This window comes from Rana temporaria, chromosome 6, assembly GCF_905171775.1.
Source record: "Rana temporaria chromosome 6, aRanTem1.1, whole genome shotgun sequence".
NCBI lineage: Eukaryota > Metazoa > Chordata > Amphibia > Anura > Ranidae > Rana > Rana temporaria.
The window spans coordinates 6,106,557-6,121,025 of NC_053494.1; the positions used below are offsets into that span (position 1 = coordinate 6,106,557).

Genomic DNA, 14,469 nt, shown 5'->3' on the forward strand with positions numbered 1-14,469 from the left:
GAAAGCTTTGTGGGCTGAAATAAGTAAAGAAAAAAAAATATTTAAATTTATTCATCTTTCACAATAAAATATACACACAAATAATACATGAAAATGAATGAAACCATATTTATTGGTTTGTTAGTTTGCCGTGTTTTTTTCTGGCTTAAGATCACAATTTTTTGCCACAAACATGTTCTCCAGGCAGTGTTTAACCACTTCCATACCGGGCACTGACGCACCTTCCTGCCCAGGCCAATTTTCAGCTTTCAGCACTGTCGCAATTTGAATGACAATTGCGCGGTCGTGCTACACTGTACCCAAATTACATTTTTCTCATTTTGTTCCCACAAATAGAGCTTTCTTTTGGTGATATTTGATCACCGTTGTGTTTTTATTTTTTGCACAACAACTAAAAAAAGACAGATATTTTTGAAAAAAAATTACGTTTTTATTTTTTTCTGTTATTTTTTTGTAAATAAGTAAGTTTTCTTCTTCAATTATGGGCACCGATGAGGTGGCACTGATGGGCACCGATAGGCGGCACTGATGGGCACTGATAGGCGGCGCTGGTATGCTGCACTGATGGGCACTCATAGGCGGCACTGGGCACTCTTTGGCGGCACTGATGGGCACTCATGGGTGGCACTTATGGGTGGCACTTATGGGTACTTATGGGTGGCACAGATGGACACTGATAGGTGGGCTCTGGGCATAGATGGGCACTAAGAGATGGCACTGATGGACACTGTTATATCCTCTGTGTTGTGAGGGACACAAGACTCTGGCTGGAACAATGGATGTTTATTCAGTACAGGCTGTACACTGCAACATGCATCTCAGGACATTACATATCTCTGCTTTCTACATGTGCTCTCTCTAAGATGGCTACTATGCCCCTTGACCCTTGTCATCACTGCTGGGTGGAGCCAGCCTTAAAGTGCCAGTACATGTGAAACCCTTCAGGTATAACAGACACTGGGTGGCACTGATGGACACTGAGGGGTGGCACTGAGGGCATTGCTGGGCATTATTTCAGCCAGTGCCCATGTTGCCAGTCAGTGCCCATTTGTGGGCACTGATTGGCATCGATTGTGTTAATTTTTTTTTTTTTATTGGTGTTTTTCTTTTGCTCTATTGAGCACCGGGGGGCACTCCCTGGTGGTCCAGTGTCAGGAGAGCCGCCGATCGGCTCTCCTCTACTCGCATCTGTCAGACGCGAGTGAGGAAGAGCCGATCAACGGCTCTTCCTGTTTACATCGTGATCAGCCGTGGTTGGACACGGCTGATCACGTGGTAAAGAGCCTCCGCCGGAGGCTCTTTACCGAGATCGGAGATGCAGGGTGTCAGACTGACACACCGCTCCACCGATCGCTGCGCGCACCCACGGGTGCGCACCGGCATGAAATCCTGCAGGAAGTCAATAGACGTCCAGTCAGGATTTCACAACCACTTCCCGGACGTTAATTGACTATTAACCGGGCGGGAAGTGTTTAACCACTAGTTGCCAAAGTCAATTCTGAAACAGCTCCAAACGGCGCTGATCGGCTGCGATTGGCGACGTTCGGCTCTGCTCGGCTCCGGCGCCCCCCCACCTCAGGCCAAACGCAGTACTCATATAAAAGAGGTAAATATTGCGCTTACCTAAAAAAACAAAAAACTAGAAAAAAGGAGCTGCTACACAACAATGTGACAAGGATTCTAAAGTGATAAAAATAATAACGTAGCGCTGGTGGTTGAGGAGAAAACTCAGTATCTGACTAAGTGAATGTGAATGTGGGTGTAAAACAGTGAAATTTTTTTAACAAAACAACCAAGCAATTAAAGTGAATGTGCTAATAAGTCCACATAAAAAAGAAAAATAAATAATGCCCATCAATATAAGATGTGAAGTGACGGTGAAGACAATAAACGTGTAGCCGCATGTATCATCATGGGGAAATTTCTTCCAACTAAGTGAAAATAGATGGAATATGCTTACCAGAGCGAATGGATCTACCTGTCAGCGACAGCAGATCATGCATGCATAGGGGATCCCAAAAAGAATCAGCTCAACTTGTCTGGCGACTCCGGGTGGTTGGGACCACGAAACTTGGTCGTACCACCCGACAGTCCTCAGCTAAGGACCCTGGATGGATGGTATAAAAGGAGGGAGTCCGATTGTTTCCAGAAACAGATAATGGCGTCTCACAATCCCAAATAGTAAATGAAAATAAAAGGAAAGAGAATGAGAGGGACACAACTCTCCCATAGTCAGGGATTTTTTTAGTGAGAGACGTCAACGCTGTTTAAATGTAAGCACACTGGACACATATAGTTGAAAAAATGTATCAAAATGTATTAACAAACATTAAAAGCAGATAATCAAATATTGAGCATGGACCACAATAGTTACACAACCGAGGTATAGCGAGATGCAGGTGGCCAACACGTTTCGCACATTTGTGCTTCATCAGGGCCTTGACTGACGTAAGTAATTTTTTCTTATTAAACTTTAAGAAAAACTTAGAAAGTTAGTTTAACTTAAATTATAAAACTTATCTAGTATATTGACTGTCAGCCACTTTATAGTAGGCAAGTAGGCATCACTTTACATTTTCTGGAAGCAGACATGATCGCATTTTATTGACAATATACCCTGAAGAACTGAACAGTCTTTCACACGGATACACAAAGAATTGTCTGCACAAAACTGCTTAGGACAGGAAAACGATGGTTATTTTTCCCCCCTTCCCCTGATGCATCCTCCTGCTCCACAGATGCAAAGGTACCTCAATCCAATGGGTGCAGTTTTCTCGCATCCAGCAGAGTAAGTCTCACTGTCCAGGCTGTCCGGTGACGTCAAGAATTTTGATCGATCAAAAAAATGAAAGATTAATCGAGGAATTAAGCTTTAATTTCCCCAGCACTATTACAATATCAGGAATCTTCAGGTCAGCATAGAAAGTTTAGGCAGAGGGGGCCAAATCTTCAAAGGAGATACGCAGGCGGAACTGCTGTTCCGCCTGCGTATCCCTGTGGCTATCTTTGGAAACGATCCTCAGAAGGATTTTTCCAAAGATAGTCAGAAGATCCGACATCTGTAAGACACTTACACTGTCGGATCTCAGGATGCAGTACCGCATCCGCAGCTGGGGGCATTTCGAGTCGAAATGCCGGCTAGCGTATGCAAATGAGGACGTAAGCAGATCCACAAAGCTTTTAAGCTTTGTGTTTTCTGCCTAAGTTACGATTTGCACGCGCAAAATTAGGGCTGGTTTTACAATGTGTAAAGTTAGTACACCATGTAAAACCAGACCTTTTTTTCGATCGCCGCGTTTTTTTTTTAATTTAGATTTTTTTTTCCCGGCGTGTATTTTTTTTTTTTCCCGACGCAACTTTATTGTCCCGTCGCGATCCACAAAGCCCGGCGTAAAGTACGTTCGCGCGATGCAAGTCGGGAAAAATGACATCACACGCATGCGCCGAACGTCCGGCGCGGGAGCGCGCCTCATTTGAATAGGAATCGCCCCCTCGAGCAGACGACCGCCTTGCGACGGAGGCACTTAGGTTACACGGCGTGTCATTTCTAGGTAAATGCTTTGTGGATCGGGCACTTAGGTAGAAATTTAACGCCTGTGTAACTTAACTGCTGAAAGTTAAGTTAGGCAGCGTTTTTGAGAATTTGGCCCAGAGTTCCCAGATATGGTGATGGGAAGCTCAATATGGCCCAATTTTCTTTGTTCAACTTTTTGTTTGGCAGCCCTCCATGAGACCTTAGGTCAGTTTAGACTTTATGGCGAGCTACTTACCTGTGGCCATTAGGATAAGTACAGTGAGCGCTCCCATTTCGGCAGAGTGGGTGATATTCCAGAGATTTCTCTCTCTCTCTCTGCTAAAGAACGCGATTTTCTATTCATATATACTGTATGTAAATCTTTTCAGCTTTCTCGTTCCTTGTTTATGGTTCATAACATTTTTATTTGTTTGACGAGAGCAAGACACATGACACATAGACGTCATTCATGCCCCCCTCTTTATTATGTGATAACATCATTTCTGCAGCAATAATGACTGTGTGTTTCAGTTATTTTTGGACTTTTTTTACACTGAGAAAGTAGTGTGGTGTTTTTTTTCCACTTCATTCCTAATAATGAGTAGATAGATATAATAAGACTAAGGTAGGTTTAGGAGAGGGAGGAATGCAAAGATACAAAGTACAAAAAAGCCCAAAAGCAGCAGTTCTCTTTATGGTTTTATAGCTGCCCTTTACTTTTTTTTTGCATATTAAAGTTTTTTAATACCGTGTTTCCCCGAAAATAAGACACCGTCTTATATTTTTTTTCCCTCAAAAAATCACACTATGGCTTATTTTCGGGGGGTGTCTTATATGTCGAATTGTGGTGCCATTTCACGGGCAAATGTTTGAATATCAGCCCTGCGCACAACCAAAGCCTTTGCTCTCCTGTCAGCAACCCATTCACTAATCATGTCTTCCAGCTCAGAAAATAAGGGTTGCCTACCTGAACCACACTTGCGCTTCTTGGAATTTCCTCTGTCCACCTGTAGACTGAGAGTGGAGCACAGTGGAGCTGGGGTGATCTCTTTGGGCTCAGTAGCAGCTTTTCCCCCTATCCCCTGGTGTTTGTGTGGGGTGAGAGAGGTGGTACAGAGCTTCTCCTCACTTCTTTACAGCTCTGAGCTCCGCACCAGTACAGTACTACCGCATCACGTGTTGTTTACCGCTCCTCGCCGCATACGATACGCCCATTGCTACGTCTTATTTTCGGGGGATTCGACACGCCATCGCTACGTCTTATTTTCGGAGGGGTGTCTTATATTTCGATCTTGCGTCGAAATCCCGCTACGGCTTATTTTCAGAGTACGTCTTATTTTCGGGGAAACACGGTAGTTTTACAAGAGCAGAAAAAGGTACCATATACAAATCAGTCTATATATCTTTTTTTAAATGTATACCTTAAAGTTGCTAAAACAGTTCTGAGTCAATAGACAAGCCAAGCCAAGACACATGGGGGCCAGATTCACAAAGAGATACGACGGCGTATCTCCTGATACGCCGTCGTATCTCTGAGATCCGACGGTCGGATCTATGCGACTGACGCATAGATCTCCCTTAGATCCGACTGGTGTAAGTGACTTACACCGTCGGATCTTAGGCTGCAATCTCCCGCCGGCTGCTAGGTGTCGCTTCGTTTTTTTTTACGCGAGGAATATGCAAATTCCGATTTCCGCCGATTCAGAAACGAACGCCCGCCCGTCGCTTTTTTTGTACGTCGTTTGCGTTCGGCTTTTCCCGGCGGATAGTTACCCCTGCTATATGAGGGGTAGCTAATGTTAAGTATGGCCGTCGTTCCCGCGCCAAGTTTCAAATTTTTACGTCGTTTGCGTAAGTCGGTCGGGAATACGAATGGCCGGAATTTACGTTGCCGCCGAAAACAATGACGTCCTAGCGAAGTCATTTGGAGCATGCGCACTGGGAAATATCGCCGGCGGCGCATGCGCAGTAAAATCGGCGCGGGAACGCGCCTGATTTAAATTGTACACTCCCTCTAGCCGCGGAATTTGAATTCCACCGGGGGAGTTACGATCCGCCGGCGCAAGTTTGGAGGTAAGTGCTTTGTGAATACTGCACTAGCCTCGCAAAAGTGCGCCGGCGGATCGTAAATCACATAGATTACGCAGATATAAAGATCCGCTAATCTATGTGAATCTAGCCCATGTAGTAGGATTAGGGGAAGAAGGAGGGGAATGGTACAAAGTACAATTTGGAAAAAAGGATGCCAACACTGTCAATCCAAAGGTATCCAACATATTTTGAGGGTTCAAACATGCCACCTTAACCAGGGCTAGATTAAAAACAATGGCCCGGATTCACAAAGCACTTACGCCGATCTCGAGATACGCCGCATAAGTGTAACTATGTGCCGTCGTGTCTGTGCGCCGTGCCCACAAAACTAGATACGCCTGAAAATAGGCTTCCTACGACCGACATAACTTGCCTACGCCGTCGTATCATGGGCGCATATTTACGTTGTGTGCATTTGCTGCTCCCATAGATTTTCTATGCACATATGCAAATTAGGGAGATACGCCGATTCACAAACGTAGTTGCGCCCGGCGCATAATATACGCGGTTTGCGTAAGACTTACGTCCGGCATAAAGTTATTCCCCATATAGGAGGCGCAACTCATGTAAAGGTTTGGACCAGGGAACAGCCGTCGTATTTTACGTCGTTTACGTAGTAGTACGTGAATAGGGCTGGGCGTAGGTTACGTTCACGTCGTAGGCAGTGATTCGACGTATCTTAGGGAGTAGTTTCGACCTGATTCTGCGCATGCGCACTGGGTTGCGTCCACGGGACGGTGCATGCACCATATGTTATTCGTATCTTTATGACGCTCAGTACATCATTTACATGGGGTCACGCCTCATTAGCATGGCTCACGCCCACTTCCATCTACGCTGGCTTACGCCGAGGAAACCCAGCGTAGATTTGGGGGCGAGTGCTTTGTGAATACTGTGCTTGGCGCTCTGCGTTACGCCGGCATAGCCTAAAAAAGATACGCTACGCTGGCATAAATATGCGCCAATGTATGTGAATCCGGGCCAATGTCTATGGTGTACTGAATAGGGATGAACATAAGTTTGTCTCAAACATTGGGTGCTTGTTTGCTCTAAAACTTTGGCCAATCACAGTATGCTCTGAGGTGAGAGCCATCATTTCCCATGTTGGTGGGGGCAAGGGCAACTTCCCGACAACCCTGGGCCGTGGTTTTGGTGGTTTGGGGGCAGGAGGATTATCAGAATCTGGAAGCCCCCTTTAACAAGGGGGCCTGCAGATCCCTCCCCCCCCCACACGTGAACGAGTATGGGGTACCCCTACTCATTCACAAAAAAAAACTGTCAAAAATAAATAAAAACACTAGACAAGTTTTTGAGAAGTTCTTTATTAAAAAAAATTCATAAATTCAAAAACAATGTTCCCTGATCCATCGTCAATCACAGTGCCCCCCCCAAAAAAAGAGCTCTGCCTTACGAGGAAGGCTGACTACCGGATGCCTCCTCCGCTGGGTGAAAGTTCTTAAATAGGTAAAGGGCGTGGCCGGCTGGTGACATCATGGTGGCCTTGCCCCCTTGTGACATCACCAACCGCTGCATGCAGGGTCTGTGACATCACAAAGGGGTGGGCCCACCAGGTGATGTCAACAGGTGGACCCACCAATTACCTATTTAAGAACTTTCCCCCGGCGGAGGAGGCATTCGGCAGTCAGACATCAACAGGTGCAAAGTATTTTTTTGGGGGGGGGGGTCGTGGCGAGCATCGCGATTAACGATGGATCTACAGCCATATGGCTAGATTCCGTCAGTGATGTAAGCGCTATCCTTGCCCCCTTGTTTACGTAGCCGGAGATTCCCAACCAGCAAATTAATGGTGCCGAGTGTTGTCACTTCTTTCTTAACAAGCGTTGGCAAAGGACACTGTCATACATAATATTGGAACAAAAAAAAAATGCTATTATTTTAACCGCTTCTATACCGGGCCTATTCTGGCACTCCTCTCCTCCATGTAAAAATCATCATTCTTTTTTCTAGAAAATTACTCAGAACCTCCAAACATTATATATGTTTTTTTTAGCAGACACTCTAGGGAATAAAATGGCGGTCATTGCAACTTTTTATCTCACACTGTATTTGTGCAATCATTTTTCAAACAAATTTTTTGTTGAAAAAAAAAAAAACAGTTTCATGATTTAAAAAATAACAAGAGAGTGAAGTTATCCCAATTTTTTTGTATAATGTGAAAGATGATGTTACGCAGAGTAAATAGATACCCAACATGTCACGCTTTAAAATTGCGCACGCTCATGGAATGGAGCTCAACTTCAGTACTTAAAAATCTCCATAGGTGACGCTTTATTTATTTTTTACAGGTTATCAGTTTTAGAGTTACAGAGGAGTTATTGTTTAATGGGAGGTAACCTGCGCTGGGATAGGTGGTATAGGCTGCTGCCCCCCTGTGTAGCCCCTAAAAAGGGGATGTAGATGAGTAAGAGGTGTAGATGGGGTGGTGGCGCTGCCTAGTGCACGTAGGGCCTACTCTGATGTGAGTGCCTAGGTGCTCACTCTCTAATGCACGCGGCAATACCTCACATATGTGGTTTGAACGGCATTTACATATGTGGACTTACGTGTGTGCTCGCTTCTAAACACGAGCTACCGGGGACAGGGGGCGTTTAAATTTAATTTTTTCACTCTTTTTTCACTTTTTTTTAACACTTTAATTCCTATTACAAGGAATGTGGCTGGAATCCCTTGTAATAGGAATCTATTGTGACAGGTCCTCTTTATGGAAAGATGCAGGTCCAATAAGACCCCACATCTCTCCTCCAGGCTGTAAAGCATGAGATCAAGTTTTTTTTTTACCGATCCCATGCTTACTAGCCGCAATCGCGGCTTTGTTTTCATCCGGGGACCCGGGCGTGACGTCATAACGTTGCGCCCGGGCCTCCAACGGTCATAGAGATGACTGGTGACCATCTGGTCACTGGAAATCTCTATGTTCGTAATCCAGCACCGGCTGATTCTTTCTTTGGGTCCCTGATGGCACGGGAGAGCCCGGAGAAGCACCAGATGGAGGTGGGAGGAGGGGGACAACCACTCCCATCGCCTGTAAGAACGATCAAGCGGCGGAACTGCACAGAATCGCCGGCAGAAAAGAATGATATCTGAATGATGCCTGGACCCATCATTCAGGTATCCTCCCCGAAATTCAAGGACGTCATATGACGTACTGTGGTAGAGCTCGGCTTCCGTCCAATGAGCTGATATCGTTTGGTATTCGAACAAATGTATGAATAAGAAAAGTTTTTCCCAAACCTGTCTTTGTACCCAGGTGAGAGCTCATCCCTATTTGTAAATCAACCCCATTGTTTAGACAGTTTTCTGTTAGATTAATGTGAGGAGAATAACTAGGATCATCCAGTGATGGTGTGAAAGGCTGGATGTGATGGTGCTTCCTTCAGATGTAATTGGTACAGAAACCCTGGTCTGCACATAGGCAGTGCTTCCTCCATTTATTTCTACAGGAACATCGGTAGTGGTATAGGCAGTGCTTGGTTCTAGAACAGTTCCTCCATGTGTTGTGGCGCTGGTGTACAACGTGTCAGTGAAGTTGTCTCCACATGTCCTCGTTGGTGTAGAGATATTTGCCACATCATTGAATGTAACGCTCAGGTAGGTGCTGATCAAGTTTTGGTAGGCCGTCACCAGTGTGTACACCCCAAGGAATTTGGAGGCTGTGCAGTCTATTCCCCAGCTTGCAATCCCTACCTGGTACCACACATCCTGGACCTTACACACCAGAGGTCCTCCTGAGTCCCCCTGTAAGACATCAATAATCATCAGCTGCACCAACGTCTATCTGTTTAGCATAATTTAACAACACTTTTAAAAACTAGGCATGTAGAAAGAAAGTTAGCAGAAAGTGTTCCTCACAATAATTCCTCCACCACACAAACATTCTGCCTCTTACCAAAGATGTTGATCTCTAATTATGAAGATCAAAAAGCACTCGATGTGTGTATGCCTTTAAGAGCCCCTCCTGCAAGCCAATGCGGTCCTCCTGTTGTTCCAACCAACCAAACACTCAAGGGTTAATGGATCATGGAACCATGCATATATCCTCAAAGTAAGCCAAAGGAGCCAACATAGTGTAAAACAACCACACAGGATTATTTCAGTAAAGCACAAACACTTAGGCCGCTTTCACACTGGGGCGTTGCAGCGCCGGCGGAGGTATTCGGCCACTAGCAGGGCGCTTTTAACCCCCCCCCCCATCTGTGGCCGAAAAAGGATTAAAACCACCCGCAAGAGATAGTGGAGGTTGCTGCGTGTTAGTACCAGGATTGCCCCATCAGGAGGTTAGTCTAGGACAGGGGTCTCCAAACTGCGGCCCGAGGGCCAGATGTGGCCCTTTGCTAGCCTTTTTCCGGCCCTCAGGGCTTTATTCCTCCCACTGATATGAGGCACTATTCTTCCCATTGACTCCAACAAGGGGGCACTTTTTCTTCCACTGATACCAATGATGAGATACAATTACTGCTACTAATAGGGGCACCACTCTTTATCCTACTGATGGCAAACTACGAGGCCATATTTATTCTCACCAATGCTGGGCCGGGGGGATTTTCTACCCCGCTGGCCACAATCCGGTCCTCCTAAAGGCTGAAGAACAATAAACTGGCCCTTTGTTTAAAAAGTTTGGAGACCCCTGGTCTAGGAGAAGATATAGCAGGTAGGGAACAAGCAGAAGTAAAGTCAGAAAACAAGGCAAAGGTCTATAAGAAGTGGTTACAGGTTGGGATTAAGCAGAAGCAGCCAAATGAATTATGAATATATATCGACATGGAGTATCGTACATGGAGTATCGACCATGTTCCCACTCCATCCTAATTAAAAAATAAAGTTTTAGTCAGATCTAGATGAGCCATGCTAGAATGTTCTTGGTGTCACCCACCTGACAGGAGTGGTTTTGCCCATCATAGTAGCCAGCACAAATCTTTTCAACCTGGATGCTTTCATTACTGCCCCCATAGCGATACATTTTTTGACATGTGTTGTGGTCTATTAAAGGAATCATGACTTCCTGAAGGGTCCCATTGAAAGGTAGACTTCCTAGTGATGAACAATAGACAAGAAGATAATTAGAAAGTCATTCTTAGCAAGGCTTTACATAGATAGATCAATTTTAATGCTCAAATGTAGAAAAATTTGTCATAGGAACCAGCAAGGCTGCTGCAGTGTAACACCGTTACATCTTTAAAAAGCAACTTTGAATTATAATGTGTAATTGTGATTGACATTGACAAGTGCGGAAGTCATTCAAGCATCTACCACTCTTATTGGTTCCCACTTGACAACCCATACTTTAGATGTCAAGTCGTGTGGGTGGCAACTCTCCATGTTCAGGCTCTTTTTTAGCCAGCAAGGTCATGTGTGACAAAGGCACCAACCCACTGGCCACCCTTCTCCTGGCAAAATAAAATCGGACACCTTGCCTTGCACGTGTCCTCAACCTGGTGGTGCAGTCATTCATTATGAAGTACCAATGGCTTACACAAGGTCCTTTTTCAGTCCAGAAGGACTTGTAGCCACTTTAGGCAAGCCATACCTGGCCATGGCTAATCTGGCAGAAATGCATCACCAAGATAAGCAGCCCGCCAATCACCTCACCTGTGACACTCACGTGCAATGGATCTCAAAACTAACCATGTTAGCAGCAGTGTTCCTCAGTGTTGCCAACCTACCAGATTAAAATTTAATGACACAACATCCATACTTTACTGGCACAGCCAAGTTTTTACTGGCATTTCCAAAAGTTATAAAATTACAGTTTTAAGTGCAAATTAGTATTTAGGCTACAAACAAATACAATATGCAATTAGCAATATGGTTTAAGGTAGATAATAAGGCAAAAAACATACCGTATTTTCCGGCGTATAAGACGACCTTTTGGATGCAAAAAAATGCATCCAAAGTCGACGGTCGTCTTATACGCCTGTACCTGTCTCCGTCAGGCTGCGGGCATCCATGATTTAAAAGCCGCGCCTCCTCCTCAGACTGTTCCGCGATTGGCGGAACACTCATTTTCCCAGCAGGGCCTCTGTTCAGTGTTCCGCCAATCACGGATGCCTTCTCATCCTCAGACGAGAGGACATCCGTGATTGGTGGAACACTGAACAGAGGCCCTGCTGGACAACTCCCTAGACATGAACTTCCTATTTTAGCCATATCTTTGCACTTCCTGTTTGCCAGATTGTTGTGCTCTCGCCAACCAATATCTCCCTCTTGTCAATCCTGCTGATGCCTGTATCTTCACTTGATACCGACCTTTGTCTTGTTCTACGACTATTCTTTTGCTTGATCCCAAGTTCCCAACCTGCAAACACTCATTACCAATCTTTGTCTTGTTTACTGACTATGCTTCTGCTCGATTCCTTCCTGCTACTGTCTGTATCTTTTTTACCGACCTTTGGCTTGTTCCTCAACTATGTTTCTGCTTGATCCCTACCTCTAACCACTTGTTGCTCACCTTTGGCTTGTTTGACTATGCTTCTGTTTGATCTTTACCTGCTATATCTGCTACTGGACCCCGGCTTGCTCACCTCCTGGACAATATCTGGTACTAACATGCAGCAAAACCCATCTCACGTGTCAGGGGCTCTGGGGAGTACCAGTTAGTGTTTACACCCCGCACCTTTGGTGAGCCAGCGTCATTCGCCAGGATGACCTGCTTGTTCACTTATCCAGCTGGTCAGTGGGAGGCTTTCTACTGGTATAGCTGGCCTCCAAGCCTGACCCCTGCTGTTACTGTGATGTGGCTGAAAATAATGCAGAAATGTACACTGTATGGCCAGATATGGCCATGTGCATGTGCCCTAAGAAATTAATTTGCAGAATGAATTTCCAGAATACTGTATTGCTGATGCTCTCTATGGAAATTGCACTGTTCTGTAACAGCTTAAAATAATCTCCAAAGCATGTAATTTAAAGGATTTGTGCTTTTTTTCCATATTGCCCTTGAAGTTGCATTAAAAGGACCCCCTGCCAACTGTAGGGTATTTTTAGGGCTTCTTTTACTCTGTCAAGTGTTTTCTTGTGGGAGTGTCCAGCTACCCAATGCCATTCTTGACAACAGCTTTACAGAACTTAGGACCCCCACTCCATAGACTTCAAGAGAATTTGCTGTTCCAGTTTTGTGAATTTCAATTCATTGTACCCCCAGGAGCTAAATTTGACTCATCCCTAACCAGCCGTTATGTATTAAATGCAAGTCTGGATCCTTAATGTGGAAAATAAATGAAATCACTTGTGCTTATCATTTCACAGACTCACCTTCAACAGATGTTCTACCCCAGCCAGTCAACCAGCACTCCATGCCACAGGGGAAGATGGTGGTGGAAGATGGCAGGCAGATCGGCCTGATGTACTCCGTATAGATCACCGGTTTGGCCAGCCGTACCAGGGCAATGTCCCCAATGTCTCCAGTGTTTGCATAAACAGAGTTGGTGATGATATAATTTACATCGGTCACAACTGTATAAGGGCTAATCACACCCAGGCTGTACATGCCCAAATACACTTTATAATTTGAAAGCAGGAAAGGACTGTAGAAAGAAAACAATGTGATAAATGATTCAATGACTCAGGCTGAAGGTTCAACAACATAGAGGTTTCAAACCTAGACAATGTTTTGACAGTGATCCATGTATAATGCCAATAGGACCCCCTCCTGCTGTCATGTAGACCTGGACCCTGCTTAGTTCTAGGCAGAGAAAAGTTCAAAGCACCCTTCATGATGCCCCAAGTGTGCACCTGGTTTGCATTATCTACTATGAGTTCAAGGTATTGTATAGGCTGCACTTCAATATTGCAGAGAATTCAGTGCTGCTACCGATATAATCCACAAATCAACAAAGCTCACAGATGTCTGATCCACAGTCGCCCATCTGAGAGTAATGTTCCACAAAGATGATCCGCACAACTGCTGTTGCTTTTAAATCTTGACGCGTTTCAGCCTACATGGCTTGAATGATAACTACAAAGAAAACATGAAACTTTGAAATTTATAGGCCCGGATTCACAAAGCACTTACGCCAACGTATCTCGAGATACGGCGCGTAAGTGTAACTATGCGCTGTCGTATCTGTGCGCCGTGCCCAAAATCTGAGATACGCCTGAAAATAGGCTTCCTACTACCGACGTAACTTGTCTACGCCGGTGTATCGTAGGCGCATATTTACTCTGGGCGCATTTGCCACTCCCATAGATTTTTTATGCACATATGCAAATGAGGGAGATACACCAATTCACAAACGTAGTTGCGCCCGGCGCATAATATACGCGGTTTGCCTAAGTCGTACGTCCGGCATAAAGTTATTCCCCATATAGGAGGCGCAACTCATGCAAAGGTATGGACCAGGGAACACAAGCCGTCGTATTTTACGCTGTTTACGTTGTACGTGAATATGACTAGGCGTAGGTTACGTTCACGTCGTAGGCAGTGATTCAACGTATCTTAGGCAGTTGTTTCGACGTGATTCTGAGCATGCGCACTGGGATGCGGCCACGGGACAGCGCTGTTCATTTTAAGTACTTCTATGATGCTTGGCCCATCATTTGCATGGGGTCACACCTCATTAGCATGGCTCACGCCCACTTCCACCTACGCTGGCTGCTTTGTGAATTCAGTGCTTGCCTATGTGCGCTGCGCCGGCATAGCATAAAAGAGATACGCTACGGCGGCATAAATATGCGCCGATGTCTGTGAATCCGGACCATGGTGTCTAAAGTATCAAAGGCTCCACCTACTAATTGAAATAAATAATTGAAGTAATTGAAAAAAACTAAAACAGCTGATGCAGTTGAAAAAGATTTCAACTCTTTTTTTTTTTTGCAGCCAGTTGTCACCCATCCCACACCATCAATGC

The 14,469-nt window shown here is 45.1% G+C and overlaps 2 protein-coding genes across 4 annotated transcripts in view; both read right to left on the reverse strand.

Annotated features, from left to right (window-relative positions):
* LOC120942965 (serine protease 33-like) overlaps positions 1-14,469 on the reverse strand; it is a 103,039-nt gene that overhangs the window by 24,215 nt on the left and 64,355 nt on the right. The gene's annotated exons all lie outside the window — the stretch shown is intronic.
* The window catches only part of LOC120942962 (serine protease 33-like), a 30,200-nt gene that overhangs the window by 10,392 nt on the left and 5,339 nt on the right, over positions 1-14,469 (reverse strand). The window contains exons 3-5 of one of the 2 annotated variants that reach the window (XM_040355960.1): positions 12,875-13,146; positions 10,497-10,654; positions 8,645-9,361 (exon numbers count right to left, since the gene is read on the reverse strand). In XM_040355960.1, the coding sequence (XP_040211894.1) occupies positions 8,927-9,361; positions 10,497-10,654; positions 12,875-13,146 (865 nt within the window). In that variant the 3' untranslated portion in view covers positions 8,645-8,926. Of the gene's footprint in view, positions 1-8,644; positions 9,362-10,496; positions 10,655-12,874; positions 13,147-14,469 lie in introns of those variants that run through there. The other variant, XM_040355961.1, reaches the window with a different exon arrangement.